This window comes from Panthera pardus, unplaced genomic scaffold (genome assembly GCF_024362965.1).
Source record: "Panthera pardus isolate Hobbes unplaced genomic scaffold, ASM2436296v1 HiC_scaffold_22, whole genome shotgun sequence".
In the NCBI taxonomy this organism is placed as follows: Eukaryota; Metazoa; Chordata; class Mammalia; order Carnivora; family Felidae; genus Panthera; species Panthera pardus.
This window is the reverse complement of record NW_026526788.1, coordinates 53437629-53458224: the sequence shown is the minus strand read 5'-3', so window position 1 is coordinate 53458224 and position 20596 is coordinate 53437629. Positions and strand designations below refer to the sequence as shown.

Here is a 20596-nt window from a genome sequence, read left to right as displayed (position 1 = left end):
CCATATGCCTCCTGATAAAATATCACCTCATCGGAGAATTTTTCTCTTACCTCTCTTATTAAAAATAGCATTTTTTTCTTTTCCCGTATCCTGTTTTTGTACACTGCTTTATTTATCTATCACACACCATCATCTGACTATATAATATCTCTTTAATTTGTTTTTTGTCTCGTGTGTTTTTCCCTCTACTAGAACATAACATAGTTGTTCTCCAGTATACATTCCTCTGTTTCCCTTCAAGCTAGGTAGTGACCATGTAACAAAATTCTGGCCAATGAAATGCTTTGGAGAGTGATGTGGACAACTTCTGGGGTGTGCCCTCTAAAAGGAATGGGCATGCCATTTCTCCCTCCTTTTCTTCTTCCTGCCACTGAGAACATGGATGCAATGTTGAGCCATCTTGGACCATGTGGATAAGGGAAATATACCAGAAGAAGCCTGGGTCTCTGGGTGATATTGTAGGGTAAAATTTCTAAATAACCAAAGACCACTCTTAAGTAACAAAGAAACAGGTCTATCTTATTTAAGCCACGTTTACTTTCAGTCATTGTTTAAGAGAGAGAACCTATATCCCAACTAACACACTTCAACAGTACAGGGATGTTTCTGTTTTGTTCATTGTTTCTCTAGCTCCTTAATAGTACCAGTATGTGCTTGATAGATATTTGTAGAATGAATCAATGAATGTTCAAATGTAAAGTCCAATTTGAGTATGAGTTTTGTTACTTGTATGAACAAATCAACATTACATTATTTTTATTTCTTTGGTTTGAATTTTGTTTTGCATCTTCTAATTAAGGGTATTCAGATTCTTGTTCCATTAGTAAGAAATGATGCATTTCAAACCACTACTAACTCACAGAGTCTTTTGGTCTCCAAAGTCCCAAATCTGAAAAAGTAGTTGAGGAAATCTTTTCAACAAGTTTCCATTAGCTAGCCATCCAATGGCATTAAAATAAACTAAATATTAATAATCAGCTTCGGCTTCTAAGTATCCCATCCCATAAACTGGCAAAAGTTAAGGATAGAAGCACATAAGTCATTAACAACCTTGATCATTTTCTCCATTACATCATGCTATGAACCTGGCCTATAGTTTCTCCTGTAGAAGGATGAAATGGAAATTGGTTATTCCAATTATCTCTTTGACTTACACAAACTTTGGAAGACTTTTAATCCATCCTTTCCTTGTATATGACTTCAAGTGAACTCAATGCTTACATGTTTAGGAAAAAAATTTCAAATTCCTCCTTGGCAAGTAGTTAGACCCGACTAGTTCCTATCTGCTAGATAATAATTTCTTTGTGAAACACTTTCTTTTCTTTTTCCTCCTTCTTCTTCTCCTCCTCTCCTATCATCTCCTCCTCTTCCTTCTCCTCCGTCTTTTTTTTGCAAAAAATGTTCCGAGTATTGCACTTAGGGTTCAACTCATGGGCTATAAGGTTAGATGCCCTGACAGAGAATAACTTAGTATACTGGGATGGTCTAAGAAAGATTCACAAAAGGGATAGGCCGTACTTAACAAAGCTTTGTCAAATGAGTTGTAAGTAGTGGAGGGAATAGGAGAATGACAGGAAGAGGGAACTAGCTTAGGCAAGGGCTTGGAGGCTGGCAGAGAACAGAATAGCACTATTCATAATAGCTTCAAACTGAGAACAAAGCAAATGACTACTAACAGTAGCATGGATAAAAAGTAGGATATTCATGAAATGGAACGGAATAGTAAATAGCAATGAGAATGTACAAACTACAATTGAATGTATGAATTTCATTGATTCAATGCTGGGGGGGGGGAGACATATAAAAGAGCACCTACTATGAATTCACTTATATAAAGTTCAAAAATAAGCCAAATGAATGTATGGTATTAGACAACAGGACTGCTTACTTTGGGTGACAGGGAGAGAAAGACAAAGAGACTGGAGGAGGATACATAGAAGGCTCTGGAGTGCGAATGTTCCAGTTGCTGATTTTGATACCACTTTACATCCCTGTGTTTCATTTTGTATCACTGGTATCTTTCCTTGTAAATATGTGATGCATCAGTCATCAACATCATCATCATGACAGTAAAGGGCCAAGAATAGTAAGGACACTTCTGAAAAGAAGTTGTTATTTATACATCCTAAAGTTATTGGCACAGTGATTGATAAACTAACCAATGAACTAGATAGGAGCTCAGAGAAGACTGATTCATGTATGGAATTCTGATATATGACGGGGGGTGGGGGGCATCAGATTAAAGCTGGAAAATGGGTATTGATATGAAAATAGATTCAAGTGAGATCCCTACCTCATACCACATATAAAATCAAGGATTTAAACAGACTAGGGAATTAAATTGTCAAAAATAAAACTCCTACTAGAAAATACAAGTGAGTATCTTTTAGACTTTGGGTAGAGAAAATATCCTCAGAAAAAAAAGGCATTGACCAAAGAAAAGTTTCTTTCACTGACTGAAAGAAAACTTTAATAAATTTGACTAATAAAATTAATAATTTTTGTCATGAGGAATTTTATACCAAAAAATTTTTAAACTGGGGAAAAAAATATCAGCAATACACACAAACAAAAATGGGTATCAGGAACATATAAAGAACTACAAGCACAAACAACCTAACAGAAAATGGGCAAAAGATCTAAGGCATTTCACAGAAAAAGAAACAATGACAACATGAAGATATGATTAACATCACTAGTGATGAGGAAAATGCTAAATTAACCCCAGAGAAATGTTTTTAAACTTGTTTGACCGGCAGAAATAAATTGGAAAACATCAAGTATTAAAGAGGATATAGACACAGAGAATCGTTTATACATCACAGTGGGGAGGGGCAGGCATACAGTCTAAATTGGTGCAGCCACTCCCAGGTATACATCCAAGAGAAAATTTTACACGTGTATAACCAGCAACATAGACAAAAACAATGATGGAAGGGCTGTTTAAAATAGTGTAAACATAAAAAATTTAAATGTATATCAACTGGAGACTGTATGAGTAAGCCATGCTATACATACAAGAGGAATATTGCACAGCAACCAAAACAAATAAACTAAAACAACATACAACAGTATAAATAAAACTTAGAAATATAATATTGTGTAAAAACAGTAAAAAATTTACACATACTATATACTTTTATGAAAAATTCAAAACAACTAAAATTAAAAATGTGGAGTTTTTAAATTTTTTAATCTTTAAAAAAAATTTATTACTTTCTTTTTAAAATTTAAATTCCAGTTTGTTAACATATAGTGTAATATTAGTTTCAGGTGTACAAATCAGTGATTCAACGCTTCCATGCAATACCTGGTGCTCATCATAAGTGCCCTCCTTAACCCCCATCACCTATTTTACCCATCCCTCCACCCACCTCCCCTCTGGTAACCAACCATCAGTGTGTTCTCTGAAGTTAAGAGTCTGTTTCTTGGTTTGCCTCTCTCTTTTTCCCCCGCAGGATCATTTGTTTTGTTTCTTAAAGAATGCATAATTTGTTATACTGAGGGGAAAATCACATGGCATACAATTAATTATGTTTTAAAGTATACAATGCAGTGGCACTTAGTATCAACATATAGTTCTTAAGAACATATGTAGATGCAACAATATTGTACACACAAAGGAAAGTAAGGGAATGATGGAAATGGGATTCAGATAATGTTGCCTGCATAGGCTGAGGTTGGAAAGGCCAAGACAGGGGACTCATAGGGTAGACATTGGGTTTTCCTAGCTTTAGCTTTAGACGGTGAGTATATGGGTGCTTATCTAATTACTAAAAACCAACTGCACGAGCACACAGACTGGTCCTTTTCGCTTTCATCAAACAACCTTTTGCACAGTATAAAAGGCAATTTTCACAATAGGTACTTTGAAAACTGGGGCGCCTGGGTGGCGCAGTCGGTTAAGCGTCCGACTTCAACCAGGTCACGATCTCGCGGTCCGTGAGTTCGAGCCCCGCGTCAGGCTCTGGGCTGATGGCTCGGAGCCTGGAGCCTGTTTCCGATTCTGTGTCTCCCTCTCTCTCTGCCCCTCCCCCGTTCATGCTCTGTCTCTCTCTGTCCCAAAAATAAAAAAAAAAAAAAAAAAAAAACGTTGAAAAAAAAAGAAAACAAAGCAGGAAAATTCCTATTCTATTGAGAGAAATTATATCACTTTAAATTTCATATGAAGCAATTTCTTTGGGGGGGAATGGCAAAAGGACTCTGAAATCCACATTACATTTGAAGTAAACCAAAGGTGGACTCCTAAAAGGGAGAAAGGTGGTCAATTTACTTCTGATAGAATACTCTGCATTCTCACTGCAGGCAAAAGAACAATCCTAACTCCTGACAGAACTCAAATGATATCCCACCTCCTCCAGGAAGCCCTCTCAGACTACACAAACCCTCCTGCCACTCTTACAGCCTTGAATACTATATCCCACAATTTAGACATATCCCATCAGGGTCCCTAGAGAAAACTTTGTATTTATGAGGAGATAATACAGAATTTTGGTTAAAAATTGAGACTTAAGAATCAAAAAGAAACAAAACGAGAGCAGTGCCAAGTACTGTTGTAAATGCTTTAAAATTAAGAACACTCTTATTTATGTATGTCAACATTTAACGTATCAACCTATTAATCTTTACAACATCACAAAGAAGTAGGTTAAATTATTATCCCCACTTTAGAGGTAAGGAAATAGAGGCACAGAGACGTTAAGAAACTTTTATTAAGTCACAGTGCTAGTAAGTACAGGGTCAGATCTAAATATAGGCAATCTAGCTCCCAAGCTCACTTAACCACTACGGAGCCTTACACCTTGAATAATTTAACTGTTTTTTATTGTTGTTTGTTTGTTTTTAAATTTTATTTTAGAGAGAGAGAGAGAGCAAGTGGAGGAGAGGGTAGTGAGGGGGAGAAAGAATCTTAAGCCCCAATGCAGGGCTTGATCCCACAACCCTGGGATCATGACCTGAGCTGAAATCAAGAGTTGGATGCTCAATTGCCTGAGCTACCTAGGCGCCCCAAATGACTTAACTGTTATACTACAATCAATTCAGCTTCTCACCTATGGGTCAGAAACAGTGTTTGGCATCTGGCACAGGGCAGGAGAGTTGGTTTGAGAGCAACCCAGATTCTGGGCCTGGCTGTGAAACTGATGCCTAAGCAGACTTGGGCAAGGCCACTGCCTTTCTTTGAGCCTCAGTTTCTTTCTCTGTAAAATGAAGAGTTGGACTCGACAGTCTCCAAGGCCTTTCCAGAGCTAATGTTTTATGAGCCTGGGGTTGTTGGCTCAACTCCTTGGGCCTGGTCCGGCCCCTCCTGCTGGGCTCCGTGTCTCTTACTGGCTCAGCTTCCCATAAATAAGAGGAAAAGAACACGGGAAAATATCCTCCTGAGAGACTGGGAGGGATCCCACGGTTGCTCTGTATGCTTTGAAGAACTGGTCGTTAACCAGAGAGCTACCTGCCAAGTGAAGGATGGAAAGAAACTAGACTAAGGGGAGAAATGAACTCAACAAAACTTGGCTGCATTCACATTTAAAGGGCATCACTGAGCACTTAAAGAACTGACAATGTTATTGCAACAAGATGAGCCAGCTTCTTAAAGAACCAGAGATAGGCTAAGCTGTGAAAACCGGAATGGACCAGAGAACAAAGAAAAAAGCTGTTATACCATACATCAACCACAGTTATTTACAATCTGCAAAAATTGCGGAACAAACGAAAAGATAGCGCAGGCATGTCGGCCTCCACTATCATTCCACCATGAATTCTACCAGGGCAGGTGCTATATCAGGAATACATGTCTCCCAGGAACCCCAAAAGCAGTGGGGTTCAGAATGAGCTCACATTAATAGAGCACTTACTATGTGTAAGGCTCTACCATATATTTTTATCCTATTTCAGAGATGAGGGACCAGTCTACAGAGATCCAGGTTCTGGTTCTGTGTCTTCCATCATTAGCTATGTGAATCTGGTCAAGTAATTTCAAATGTCTAGGGACTTGGCTACTTTTATCCATAAAATGAGGGACTGAAAAAGGTTATAGAGGATGGGCCTTCCAGCTCAAGAACTCTGTAGTTCATAAAGTTACAAATACTTATTTTACATTTACCTAGAAAAGCATTCACACTGGACCAATTTAATTTGTTTACATTTTATTTTTATTTATTTATTTCTTAAAGTTTATTTATTTATTTTGAGAGAGACAGAGACAGCGTGAGCGGGGAGGGGCAGAGAGAGAGGAAGAGAGAAAGAATCCCAAGCAGGCTCCTTGCTGCCAGCACAGTCTGATGTGAGGCTTGAACTCATGAGACCATGAGATTGTGACCTGAGCCAAACCAAGAGTTGGACGCTTAACTGGCTAAGCTACCCAGGCGCCCCTAATTTCTTTATATTTTAGACCTTTGGAATTTAGTGGACTGCACTGTGCTGAGCACATTATATAACGAATCGAAGGAAAAAATCCAAGAAAGCCCTCTGATTGTCTTCCATATGGTACTCCCCAAGATCACCTTGTATGGTTGAGTATGTTGTGCCCTGTACAAGGGCACCTGGTCAAGAAGGGCTGGGGAGATGGGGCTAAATTTCCATCTCACCTCTGGCATGAGCTTTGTGACCATGAGGCTGAGCCCAAACCAAAGGTACATTTGGGTTTGTGGGCACCTCTGAACTACCCGTTGACACTGAGCGAGACTATGAAGCAATGACCAGGTTTGTGTTCCAGTTGTGTTGTATGCAGAACTTATAATTTTACTTCTGCTCAAAACATTTCCAGACACCCCCTTTTACCTCCAGTCTATTTATAAGACCCTTAATAAAACCAATCCTATCATTCAGTCACACATCAACATTGACCTAACCCAGCACTAGCTAGGCTGCTTGAATGGACTGTTTCTAAAATGTCAGTACAGGGTGCCTGAGTAGCTCAGTCAGTTAAGTGTCTGACTTCAGCTCAGGTCATGATCTCACAGTTCGTGAGTTGGAGGCCGCCCCCCCCTCCCCCCCCCCCGCCCCGCCCCGCCGTCAGCCTCTGCACTGATAGCTCAGAGCCTGGAGTTGGCTTCAGATTCTGTGTCTCTCTCTGCCCCTCCCCCGCTCATGTTCTCTCTCTCTCTCTCTCTCTCTCTCTCTCTCTCTCTCTCTCTCCCCCCCTCAAAGAATAAATATTTAATAAATAAATAAATAAAATGTTGATCCAAGCTCAAAGAATTAAGACATTTTGCATAATGGCAGCACATATGGAAAATAGAAACTACCTTTCCAGGTGATTCCTTAGAAAGGGAAAACCCTTACTTAGCTGAGCACATCCTAGTATTTCAAAGAAATCTATTTCATTATCTTTATAATTCCAAAGCACAGTAGCTACCAAATACTTGGAGAAAAATACAGAAAAACAAAAACTTTGAGAAAAACATTTCCTGGATTCTGTTCTGGGTTTCTAATGTGTTGTCTTTATAACACAGTTACTACCACTACAAGCTCCTGATTTTTCTAGCAACAAAGGAGATGTGCTCTAATTTGCTCACATTCTTTTTCCTTCATACTGCAATCAACAGCAACTCCAGGACCATTTATTCTGGATTTCCTGAGTCAGTCTCAATTTCAAATATTCTGCCCCTCTCTCCTTGCAATAAAAAGTTCCCAACTTTTTATTTGGAAAATATGGTCGCCACAATAATGGCATTACCCTCACATAATATTAGTCATGGCAGAGTCATACCAACATCACGGTGCCTTTATTTGGTATGTGGCCATTCCGAGAAGAACTTGCTGGTCCATCCAGGGCCTGAGACCATTTTCTTCGGCCCCATTAAAGAGAAAAATAATGAATCTGCTACTAAACAAGTTTGGGGTTCACCGATTTAGAACTCAAAGGAACATTTCCTTGTTCTAGAAGAGGTTTTCAAGGCTAACAAATTACTATTTGATGAAATGGTACACAATCTGGAAAAACTGAAGCCATGGGGCTTTCCGACTGCCAAACTCCCACATGCTGGCTCTCGAGACACATCCACACTCATTATTAAAGTGTCACCATTTATAATTTGGTGCTACATTTTCTGAAGCTAGGCTACTCAACATGGTATACGGACAAATTGAATCCTTATTTTATTAAAACATAGGGATAAGATGAAGTAGGTGTCGGTGATAAAAGTCACCTAATCTGTAGTTGAAAATGAAGTTATTAAAACTAGGCCAGCATCACAAAAGGGAAACCAAAGGGTCAGGTTTCAGTAAGCAGGTTCCCCTGGATATAAGCAGCATTTATGAAAGAAATCAGCTGGCTCTGGCTTTGTTTTGCTCCTTCCAGAGTAGTTTTGGAGTTCCCTTTTCCCCCGGGTACCTCCCTCTGAAGCCTCAGAGCTTGGAGTAAGAGAAGAAAAGTTGTAATTGCAGGGACATTTTATAATGTTTGCCAAGCATCTGAGTATACAGCAGCCCCATTTTGTCTCCAGCCTCACAACCCTGTGAAGTAGGTGAAAATTTTAACAGTATGGCTATGGAAAGAAATGTTCCTGAGTAATGTTTTTCAAACTCAGGTCAGTTGGTCAGAACCCTTGAAGATCACAGAAAACTTTAAATTAATATGGAAAAATACTAAATTATGTTCCCACTAGTTTGGGTCATTTTAGCATGATCATGAATAAGCTATAGATTCTGAGTCAGATGTGTGCAGTTTGCTTTGGACTTTGTTCTTGCTTACTTACTTATAAAACTTTCAAAATGTACTTCTAAATTACAGCAACTCAGTAAAAAATTCAAACCTTAGGGCTTGGTTTCCTCCCCCTAGCAGGCTGAGTCATAAAAATAAATCTTAGCCATTTCAATAGCCAACACACCCCTCACATTAAGAATTGGTATTGTTCCCCATGTCTCCCATTTCATCCAAAGGTCACACCCAGATCACATTTGAAGACAGAAACAGCTTAAGGGCTCATCCAGCTGAACATTTGCACACTTAATAAGGGAACAGAACCTCTGCCAAGTTATAGGGATGAGTTACATCAGAATCTTCCAGAGGAACCTCTGAGGAGTAGTTACGAGTATGGGCTTTGGAGGCAGCCCGACCCAGATTGGAGTCCTAACACTGCATGACCTTGGTCATGTCTGGGAAGCACAATGCCTGGCACACAGTAAGAGCCCACCAAGTGCTTGCTGTTTTACTGCGAAAGGCATTTCAGGGCTTAGACAAAAGGGGAGCGTCTCTCCTGTGTCTATCCTCTACTGGACAGTGAGAAGGTTCTCCACAAATCAAATCTTTAGGAGACACTACTGGGGAAGGCAGAATATTTACTCAACCATAAATCCAGGGTCAAGACTTAAATCAGGAAAATCACAGACGGTTGGGCTTTCAGAGTTAAGAAGAAATGTGTAACTTATAATTTATTAATATATGCAAATTACATACACAGTGTCTGAGACACAGCAGGCAGTGAATACATGTCTCTCCTCACTTTGTTCTATACCCAAAGTAACTAAAATCTCAGGCCCTAAAGTGACTTGCTTAAGGTCACACAAACAGTTAATGGGAGAGCTGGAACTGGTACTTAGGCCTTATTTTTGGCGGTGGTAGTGGTGGGGGGTGTCGCCTCAGGTTTATTATTGAGATTACTAGGGGTCAGACCGTTTGAAAAAACTGGCCAAGTACCTCCCAAACTCAAGAATGATCTCAACACACCATGCTGTCCCTATGGGTTCACCACCAACCCCATCCCTGACCACCACTGAGAAATAGAAGTTAGATTCCCTCTGGTCCATGGTGGAAATCTCTGCCTGTAAGGACTGGGACTTCTGAAGGACAAGGAGACAGATCCAGGATGTTCAGAGAAGGGGGCTCCTTTCCTCTCTGACCCACTGCAGGTAACAGCAATCTCAGACGCTCCCTTGTAAACACAAAGCATTTGTAAACTTTCCCTGGGGGTTTTGTAGCCAATTGAAATGGAGGGCTAGGGACAAGGAGATCTAAAAATGTCCCCTCTTTGTCTTTCAGGCCACATCTGTGGAGGTGACAAGCATGAGTCACTGGGTTCACAGGACTGAAAAAGATTCTTATAAATATCAATAGAAAATTCTGATTCTGTCTTAGGTATTTCTCAAAGGAAGTGGTTCCAAGCTCTGATGGTTAGGGAGAGGCCAGCTAATAAGCTTGCATTGGTCTGGGGAAGGAGGGGAGGAGACATCAGCAATGGGTGGAAATCGCCTTTCTTATTTTATAATTCAAGGAGTCATTTAAGAAATATGTATTAGCATTGACTGTCAGAGAAACTCTGGATTGGGGTGGGGGACGGGTGGATCCCGTAGGGAAGACCACCAAGAGAATGTGAAATCTAAGCTCAGGACTAAAGGATGGGCAGAAATTAGCCAGGTAGAGAGGGATGTTCTAAACTAGGGGGAGGCAAACTTTTATTTTAAAGGACCAGATAATAAATATTTTAGTCTTTCCAAGCCATATAGTCTCAGTTGCAGCTACTCAACTCTGCTGTTACAAGGAGAAAGCAGCTATAGAAAATACATGAGTATGGGGTGCCTGGGTGGTTCAGTTGGTTAAGCTCCCGGCTTTCGCTCAGGTAATGATCTCAAGCCCTGCATTGGGCTCTCTGTGCTGACAGCCTGCTTCAGACTCTGTGTCTCCCTCTCTCTCTCTGCCCCTCCCCAGCTCGTCCTGTCTCTCTCTCTCTCTCTCTCAAAAACACATAAACATTAAAAAAATTTTTTTAAGAAAATACATGAGTATTAAAGGGAATGAGTGTATCTGTGTTCCAATAACCTTCATTTTTGAACACAGAAGTTTGAATTCCATACAATTTCTATATGTTATGAAATATTACTCTTCTTTTGATTTTGTTTTGAACGCTTTAAAAATGAGGAACCATTCTTAGCTTGTATTTCAACAACATTTGCATTAAAGTATATGAGGGGTTAGTCAAGGCCATTCCTGAAGCAGGAAGATAGGAAGATGATATGCATTTCTAAACCACAGAGTCTCTTAGATCCTCTACCCAGGGCTGGGACCAAGGGGAGACAAGTGAGCTGCCCAGGGCTCAAAATTTAAGGAGGCACTCCTTAATAAGTAGAGAGCTGGCACTTGCGAAACCCTGAGACTAACTGCCTCCTTACAAGTTGCCACCTAGGCACCTTGCTGGCCTCAACCTAGGCATGGTCCTGCCACTTGTGCATAATGCAGTACATTACTAAAGTGGTGACCTCCTCAAGCAGCTCTGCCTCAGATGCCTTCATTGTGAGGCACAACTTTGCAGATGACAATCTGGTTCCCAGCCACTTCTCTGGGGTGCAGAATTTAGATAATAAGAAAAACAGCCTATATAATACAAGCTTAGGCAGAAGAAGAAGGAGAAACTAGGCAGATTGGAGTTTGGAAAGAATCTGGGGGAGAAGGAAGATAAAAAATTCAACTTGACCATTGTTAATGGTGGGGTAAGTTTGAACAATGAGAATGAGATCCATGTCCAAAGAAAATATTTAACAAGTTTCACTGTGCACTAAAATTATAAGCCTTCTTTGCCACTGTCTCGACTTGCATTCATTATATCCATATCCATAGCTATATGTGTGTGTGTGTGTGTATACACATACGCACATATATATCTACACACATGTGGACACACAATACTGAAAATCATATATGTGATAATGGATTTATATCCAGAATATATACAGAACTCAACAATTAAAAAAAATTAAAAATAGGCAAAGAATTTGAATAGGCATTTGTCCAAAGATGTACAAATGGCCAATAAACACATGAAAAGATGTTCAACATCATTAGCCATCAGGAAAATGCAAATCAAAACTACAATGAGATATTACCTCATATCAACTAGGATGGCTTTAAGCAAAAAGATAGACACTAAGAAATGCTGGTCAGGATGTGGAGACACTGAACCCTCACACGCTGCTGGTGGGAATGCAGAAAGGTACAGCTGCTTTGGAAAACAGTCTGGCAGTTCTTCAAAAGGTTAAACATAGTTACATAACTCAACAATTCCACCCCTGGATACGTGTCCAAGAGAAATGAAGACATATGTCCACACAAACACTTGCACACAGATATTCATAGCAGACAAAAAGACAGAAAGTGGAAAGAATCCAATGTCCAAAAACCGATGAACAGATAAATAAAATGTGGTATGTTCATACAATGAAGTATTTTTCAGAGGTAAAAAGTAACAAAGTACTTATACATGTTATAGTACAGATGCACCTGGAATATACTAAGCTAACTACACTGAAATTAAAGTAAAAAAAATATACTATGCTAAGTGAAAGAAGCCAGTCACAAAAGACTGCATCCTTTATGAGTCCATTCAGATGAAGGTCCAGAATAGGGAAATTTCTAGACACAGAAAGTAGATTAGTAGATGCTGCTGAGTAGAGAGATAGGGAGAAGGGGTGAGGAGAATGGAGGGTGATAGCTAGAGAGTAGGGGGTTTCTTTTGGAGATGATGAAAATGTTCAAACATTGTGGTGATGGTTGCACATACTTGTGAATATATAAAAAACCAGTGAATTTTGCATTTTACATAGGTGAACTGTATGGTATACAAATTATATCTCAATAAAGCTATTAAAAACAGGAGAAATCAAAGTATCTCTCCTTGCCTTGAAAGACATCTGCTTTTGGATTCAACGTATGGGCTCTCCTTACCCTTGAAAGATGATGGTGTCTCTTTGTCGCTAAAAACTGAGGTGGTTTTCTTGTTGAGGGTTTGATGGGTGGTGGCCTAAATGACAGGGAAGGGGCTGGGCCTCAAGGGCTGAATGTTGGTTAAGGTTAGGGATTTGGATGCCTGAACTCTGCAGGACCCATATTTAATCTGAGGTTCTAAATGCATCCAGGCCAGCTGCTAGAAAAAAGAACCAATGGACAGAACACCATATTGGTGTTCCCAAGGCTCTTTAGACCAGAAAATGACCCAGCACCATTGTCTGAGAATACTTTTTCAGGGAGGGCCCTGCCTGAGCCATGAGTTAGTCTAGTCACAGAAAGGTCAGGGGATGGTCACCCCTCACTCCCAATGATGCTTCAGTCCTTGATGCTGAATCCTGTGGTCACTGGGGAAGAAACCTCCATACCACTCCAGGAGGCATATGAGCCCTGAGGGAAACAGCACCCAGGGAGGGGATTAAGGGGAGAGGACCTCATGACTGCAAGGGGTCATTCTGTGGGCAGCCTGAGTCCTTCCTGTGTAAAAATGCAGGGTATATTAAATAAGGACTCCATCTAATGGTCTTATCCTTGTCTATGGGTTCTGATTCTTTTCAGGCCACATTTTAACCATGGCCCATTTCTAGGGATGAGGCCTCTCTGGCTGCTAATTCCCATTATTCAGGACATCTGGGGAAAAGGAAAAAAAAAAAAAAAATCCTAGTGTGGATAGTGTCCTAAGGCTACCATGTGAATAACAGTGGCCATGAATATATTCACCTTAGAGTCCAGGGTCAACATTTTTCTTTTCTTTTTCTTTCCTTTCTTCTTTTTTTTTTTTTTTTTTTTTTTTTTTTGCTAAATCCTAGCCAAAGAGCTGGTGTAACTACTGAGATGTGGAAGTGAATTTATCTTAAACTTGCCCCAATGCAGCTAATAAGGGAAAGCTGTCCAATCATCACAAAGTCAGCTTCTGACAGCCTGTCACATTTTCCACTGATGCACCAGACGTGACTAAACTGTGCAGGGGCTGTCTGTCCGGGATCTGGATTCCCTTTCACTGTGCTCAGCAGGAAGGGGCCAGCATCGTCCTATACCCATGTCATGAACTTGACATAACCCTTAGTAATGGAAGAGGAGGCCTGGCATGCTACCAAGCCCAGGCTTTCAGCTTAGTCTGTACACACTGTGAAATTTTAATTATTTCAAGGTCCACACTGTACCCAATCTGCAGAGAGACCAAATTTCCAGAGGAGAAAATAAAACATGTTGCTATTTCAACAGCCATCTATTACAACACTGGACAGCAGGACTCAATGGATAGTTGATCATTCCTAAAAGTTACCACTCGGAAGACAAATTTATTATTGGTTGATCCCTCGACACATAACAAAGAAAATATAAACTCAAAGACACAAATACTGATGAAGGTATTTATGTTAAACACTCAAAAATTTTTCATTGCCTCTTATGTTTAATTCTCTCTGCTAAAGAGTAGAATAAAATGTGAAGAAGAAAGATACATTTTAGAAGGAAGAAAGAAGAGTAAGAACCAGCAACAAAGAAGCTGGTGTGACTTTCCTTTTTAATTTACTGTTTTTCTAGTCTGATTTTTAAAAAAAATAAAACTTCATTCTTTTTCTGTTTGGCCGCACACATTCTTATACAGTAAATCCTCTCATGGACCATGGCAGGGAGACAAATGAAGTGATAACACGGGAGCTGGTGGCCTGTCTGCCCTGGCCACTCTCCCCTCCTCCACACGCCATCCTTCAGTGCACACAGAACTCAGGTTCCATGAATACTTCCAGCACAGGCAGGGACTTCGTGTACTTCATATTCAGAATAACTCTAAATACCCTAAACTCCCCAAAATTCAGGCAGAGGGGGAATTTTTTAAAAGGAAAACACCCTCAACCAACTTTCAGTCTGGAGACTTCAACCACTTGCCAAAATATGCCATCTCACTGAGCCAATAAATGGAGAGCAGGAGTGTGGCTGTAACTGGGTCAGGAGTAGGGTTTTCATTTTTCACAAGTCGGGGGGGAGGATACCAATATGGTTAGTCAGTCAGCAAGCATTAATCCTCATTAATGTCTCCCATTCAAATCCATTCTTCACTGCACAGCTGTGCAAACATAAATTAATTGGGTCATTTTGACGAAGGCATACAAGAAAAAATTTCAATGTGAGGCAGAGGAACTAACTGGACAAATAACACATTCTTTAAATGTGTAGGAAAGACTGTACAAGCTACCACATCATAGACTGAGGGACATTCACTCAAATTCACACCACCATAAACTCCCCTATGGGAGAAGCTTCAAAGGGCAGAATGAGGTGGGGACACGTTCATGACAAAGCATATTAATAAACTGCCAGAGTGAAAATACTGGCTCCCACTCCTTGCCAGATACTGTGCTATCTATTTCACAGAGCCATGTCATTTAATACCCTCACAACATCATTACTCCCAGTTTACATATAAGGTAATTAGAAGCAAAGAGATCAAATAACTTGCTTGAGGTCATACCAGCAGTAAATGGTGGAGTCACAGTGGTCAACGTTCAATTCAGGCTGACACGACTCCAGAGACCATGTTCCTAAGATGACATTGTCCTGTTTTCTATATGCTTGGCACTATGCTTGCATCGTGGAGAGCAGAAAAAAAGGTACAGTCATTTCTTGCCCTTTAAGAAACTTACAGTCTGACTGGGGAAACAGGATGGATACCTGCGAACTCATCAGAAAATAGGAACAGGAGCATTGCATTAGCATCTGCACTTTTTAGGTGAAGGAAGCCACATACAGGAGCTGGGGAAAGTGGCTACAATTTATCTGACAACTTTGAGAAGGATTTCCACCAGACTCTAAAAAGTGAGATACTGAGAGGATATAATACTTTAGAAAATACTGATTTATTCCTTCCATGGTATGGTTTGAATATTCAAAATCTTTCCTTTCAGAGCTCTCCCTTCAGAAAGGACAGGACAGTCAGCCCATTCCCCAGCTTCATTTTAAGGTTAATAAAAATAGCCACAGCTTCCTGGAAATCCAGGAGAAGAGCTCTCCTCTCTCTTCTCCAGAGTCTTCACTCTGGTCGAGGTGTGGCAACCTCTCCCAACCTTCAGAGACTAAGAAGGGAGGAGATGATTTGCATCATCTCTTTGGTTCTTTTCATTGGAAATGAACCATCTCAGTGCCTCTAACTGACAGGGGCAGACTGGAGCTAGGGACCCATGAACGTTCTCAGAAGAAGTGGCAGTGCTCCAGAAACTAGGGGAGTGAGTATTATCATGCCAGAAATTATTCTGCAATTATTTATAGCAGACGCATGACCCCCATGCCTGTAGAAGTGTTGGGGGGCTCTGATAACCGTTCTCAATCTGCTTCCACTCTCTTTGCTGCATTTAAATTTCTGTTGCATTCTTAACATTCAACTTCAGATGTATATGAATTTTTAAAACGCCTGCATTTTTTAACTGGGAAGACACATTACTGTGATGAGCTCCTTTTTCCCTGCATGGACAAAACTTGGTCAGAAGAGCTGGGGGCGGGGGGGAGGGGGGTGCTGTGTGTCACTGACGTCACCTTGCTTGGGACTCAGGTTTTATAAGGAGTCAGGTGAACATTCAAAAACAAATCTGCCGACCCTTACTGGGTGAACAGTAGGTCAAATGCACAGAGAGAAGGGCCTGAGAGAAGGGTCGTCACTTTTCAGGCAGGCTCCCAGGTCAGCCGTGCCATTCCCGAGAGCCCGCAGTGTCGGGGTCTTTAGGACACAGCAAATATTCCCTAAATGTCCTGCCCAAAGAGCAAAGAGCTCAAAGTTGTTGGACAGTGGTTCTCAACTCCACAGAATCATACAATCACCTGAGGAACCCTAAAAATCATTCCTGCTGTGCCCTACCCCAGCGATTGTGATTCCAAGGGTCTGGGATTGGCCACATTGAACACAGCCAAGTCTGACATACCATAAGCATCAGTGAGTGTGGTTACTCAATCAACAGACACTGAAATGAACAGAATCCTTCTGCTCCTTTAGCAGCTTACTCTCAATTGTATTTCTTTCTGGATCTTGAGAAACTAAGAGTCTGGGCTGCCCAGATTACAATCCTAGTTATACCACTTAGCAGTTAAGTGACCTTGGGCAAGGTATATAACTTTCCTGAGACTCCGTTTTCTTAGCAATACAAAGGGGTTAATATCAGAAGGTAGTTGAGAGGATTGCATGAAATCAAGTATGTAAATTATGTGACCCAATGTCTGGCACATGTCAAATGCAAAATAAACATTAGCTCCATGACTGATGATGATGATGACAATAAAAATATACCAGTTGTATTTCAATAAAAGGAATGTTTTTTCTAGATGGGGTATTTATTCACAAGGCCAGGTTTTAAGGAATTGTGAAACACTGGAATGTGAGAGTTAGACATTTAGCATTCCCTTCAATTATGAATACAGACCAACAAGTCTCAGTATTAGAACAGTACCTGTGATCTTGTCACCGATAGAAATCACAGATATTTCTATATAATACAGTCGTGGTTGAAACCCTGAAAGAGTATTTATATTTAGGGTGACCAACTGCCCTGGTTTGCCCAGGACTGAGGGGGTTTCCCTGGATGAGGGATTTGTAATGCTAAAATTGAGAAAGTCCCAGGGAAACTACTCCCTACTGACATTCATCACTACTTCAGAATTATGGTAGTTATCGAACCACTAAATGCCACTGTTTAATGTGTTAACAAAGAAGCACCTACCCTGCCATATATCATAATTTCAAATGATATCTTGGTAAGTGTACATATGTTCACATAATCTGTGTCCTTTATAACACCTTGTGTTTCATTGGATGCACTTAAAAGCATTCTTCTGAGTCCATAGGCTTCACCAAAATTGCCAAAGGGGTCCATGGCACAAAAAAGGTGAGGAGGGAAGAAACTGGGAACATTGGTTGGAAAATGAAGGTAACCATATCTTAAGTTCTTTTAGGCCTTGCAACCCAAAAATATAGAAGACATAGGCATGTACCTCCAAAGGCACAAGTAGATAATCAGTCAATGGAACCACTTTCCCATTATCAGGAGTCTGTCTCCTAATCCTACATATAGTAACCTGGGAGTCTCCCTAATTTCTGCACTCCTGATGACATACATATGTGCATCTAGTTACTTATATCATTGTAGAGTTAACTCCATCTTGACAGCTATTGACTCGCGTATCCATTAGGTCTACAAGTTTCTAGTAACTACAAATGCTTCCCCTAAGAATCATAATTTGACAGAGCCTAAAACTTTCCATGAATTAAGACAACAGAAAATTGGATTTTAAAAGATCAAGTTTTGGGGTTCTTGGATGGCTCAGTCACTTGAGTTTCCCACTCTTGATTTCAGCTCAGGTCATGATCTCATGGTTCCTGAGTTTGAGCCCCACATCTGGCTCTGCACTGACAGCACAGAACCTGCTTGGGATTCTTTGTCCTCCTCTCTTTGCCCCTCCCCCACTCATGTGTGCCTATGCACATGCGCTCTCTCATCTAAAAATAAATAACTAAACTTAAAAAAAAGATCAAGTTTAAAGAAATGACCAAAAATAAACTTATTCCTTACCGAATACCACTGAGCTTCTGACAGGCACCAGCTCCCATCTTCCCTAACTGCCACCGCTGACCGCCGTTCCAGAACTCTCCCACAGGGCAGCAGGAGGCCACTTCTCTTCTGATCAATGTAACTGTAAGCTCCCAGCCCAATGTGACCAGAAGGCAGAGTTCTCATGATCGCCCTTGTCCCAGTATATACAGATTTCTTTACTTCCCTGTCATTTTTACAAAATCTTCTCACTAACAAAGTGGACCTCTCCTTTTTGCTCTTAAAAAAATCTTCTTCTACATCTTCACAATTATCAGGGAAGTCCTCAAAATGGCTCAGAAAGGTCTTGGCAGGTGGACTGTTAGTAAAGTCCTCCCTGCAAAAGCTGTCACTTGAACACACCGCATCGGCCCTTTGGCAAGAAGCTTCGAAGCACAAGTATCTGTCATTTAAGGCGTCACAATGATCACACTGCAGCTGCCCATTCTTATTATCACAGTTTTCTGCCAATTCCATGAGTTTACAAGTATATGCCATATAATTTTTCTGTCGCTCCCCACGAACACCAGGCAGTGGTACACAGTTACCACAATCATCCATAATCAGGTTGTCTGACAAGGTACAGAAAGTGTCTGACATTCTCCTGTCGACTTCATAATGAAAGTGAAATGCTGCCATGCTGCCGTCAGGGTGTGCCCGGCCGCTCTCTATGATGGCCGACTGATTTCCTAAGGGACTAATGTCCATGGGAGGTCCATCCACTTCCAGTTGAATTCCAGGGAACACCTTTCTTTCCAGTGAGGATGGGATTCCAGTTTCCAAACACAGGCCTTCCTCCATGACAGAATCGCACGTGTCATAACACTGGCTCTGAGGAAGGCTGCACTGGCTGTTTTTCAGTACGTTGTTGCAGTTAATATTGAGGTTTTTCACAGAATCTGGCATGCTTTCCTCCCAGTACTTCTCATTGCTGTTCTCATCACTCATTATCTTCTCCCTTGCTATGGAGACAATCTTGGGCAAGTTGCTTCCAGAGGATTCTTCTTTAAGCTTGTTCAGTCGTGAGATGGTGGAAGTCTGACCACTCTGCCTGACACTATGTGCCTTTGGAACACTGACGTCTGAGACCTTTTCACTACTTTCATCTAAAGCCGACGGAGACGATTTCACCTTTCTCTGAGTCACAGGTGTGAGAACAGAAGCTGCCATTTCTTCAGAAGTCATCTTGACCAACACACAGGTTTTAGCTATTGCTGTTTCTTCTCTCTGCTGATCATGTCAAGATTTTTATAAAACAACTTATTATTAAAATAATCTCAGATCTACAAGTCCTGAGAAACAGTGTGACAATTCCTTTCATTCAGGTGCATTAAGAGCCAAATAAATTTCTCCAGTTATAACTTCCTATCATGTGTAATATGTTTTTCTAGACCAGAGTTTTAAGGTGGTAGTTCAATTTTCTTTCCTCTGTTATTTGAAGTAATTCTTTTGGAGATTTTTACTCGGGATTGCATTCTGCAACTTCTGATATCTCACTGACTTACTAACGATTAAAAATCCAGTTTGAATGTTTCCTGTAAGAAAAAGACATGATGTCAAACACTGTGGCACTAAATAAATTTTTTAAACCGAACTTGTAATTCTAAGCTAATGCAAAATATGAACCAATTCTGAATATGAACAGAGTTTTGCAATTGATAGTTACTTTTAATGTTTTTGGTATTTATTTCTCTGATTTAATATTTCAGAAATTCTGTTTCCAGCCAAAGTAGAGTAACAACAGAGACCAGAATTATTCCCCTGCCTTAAACAACTGAAAAAATCAGACAAAAAAAAAAGAAATAATGGTTTTTAAATACTGAACAACAGGGGACACAGAACATTGATTCCTGAAATAAGAAAACAACAACAAATGAGGTGAATCCTATAAATGCCCTAGCTTACAGTTTGAGAGTTTCTAGGCCATAGGGGAGGGAAGGGGAACTCAGGCTGAACCCAACAGAGTTCTTATTTAAAGGAAAGAAAGTTGAGTGTTCAATGAGACCATAAAAACTAGAGAAAGAAGACATGTTAAGTGGAGAGAAGCAAAGATAAGGGTGGTTGCAGGCTTCTCATGAGAAACAATGCAAGCTATGGGGAGGTGTTTAGGGAGATGGGTGAAATTGAGGATGGAGATTAAAAAGTACACTTATCATGAGGAAACAATAAAATAAGATAAAACACAATAAGAGACAATGCAAGCCAGATGAGAGTAGAGTCAATCTTTAAAGTACTAAAAGAAAAAATACTGCCAACTTAGAATTCTATACCCAACAAAAATATCTTTTGAAAACAAAAAGAAAAGAAA

The 20596-nt window shown here is 40.4% G+C and overlaps 1 protein-coding gene across 8 annotated transcripts in view; it reads right to left on the bottom strand.

Annotated features, from left to right (window-relative positions):
- PLCE1 (phospholipase C epsilon 1) overlaps positions 1 to 20596 on the bottom strand; it is a 321468-nt gene that overhangs the window by 264587 nt on the left and 36285 nt on the right. For all 8 annotated transcript variants that reach the window (XR_008424888.1, XM_053909742.1, XM_053909736.1 and 5 more), the window contains exon 2: positions 18271 to 19823. Coding sequence is in view for 7 of the 8 variants with exons in the window: in XM_053909742.1 (XP_053765717.1) it covers positions 18271 to 19473 (1203 nt within the window). In the remaining variant the exon portion in view is untranslated. The remainder of the gene's footprint in view (positions 1 to 18270; positions 19824 to 20596) is intronic.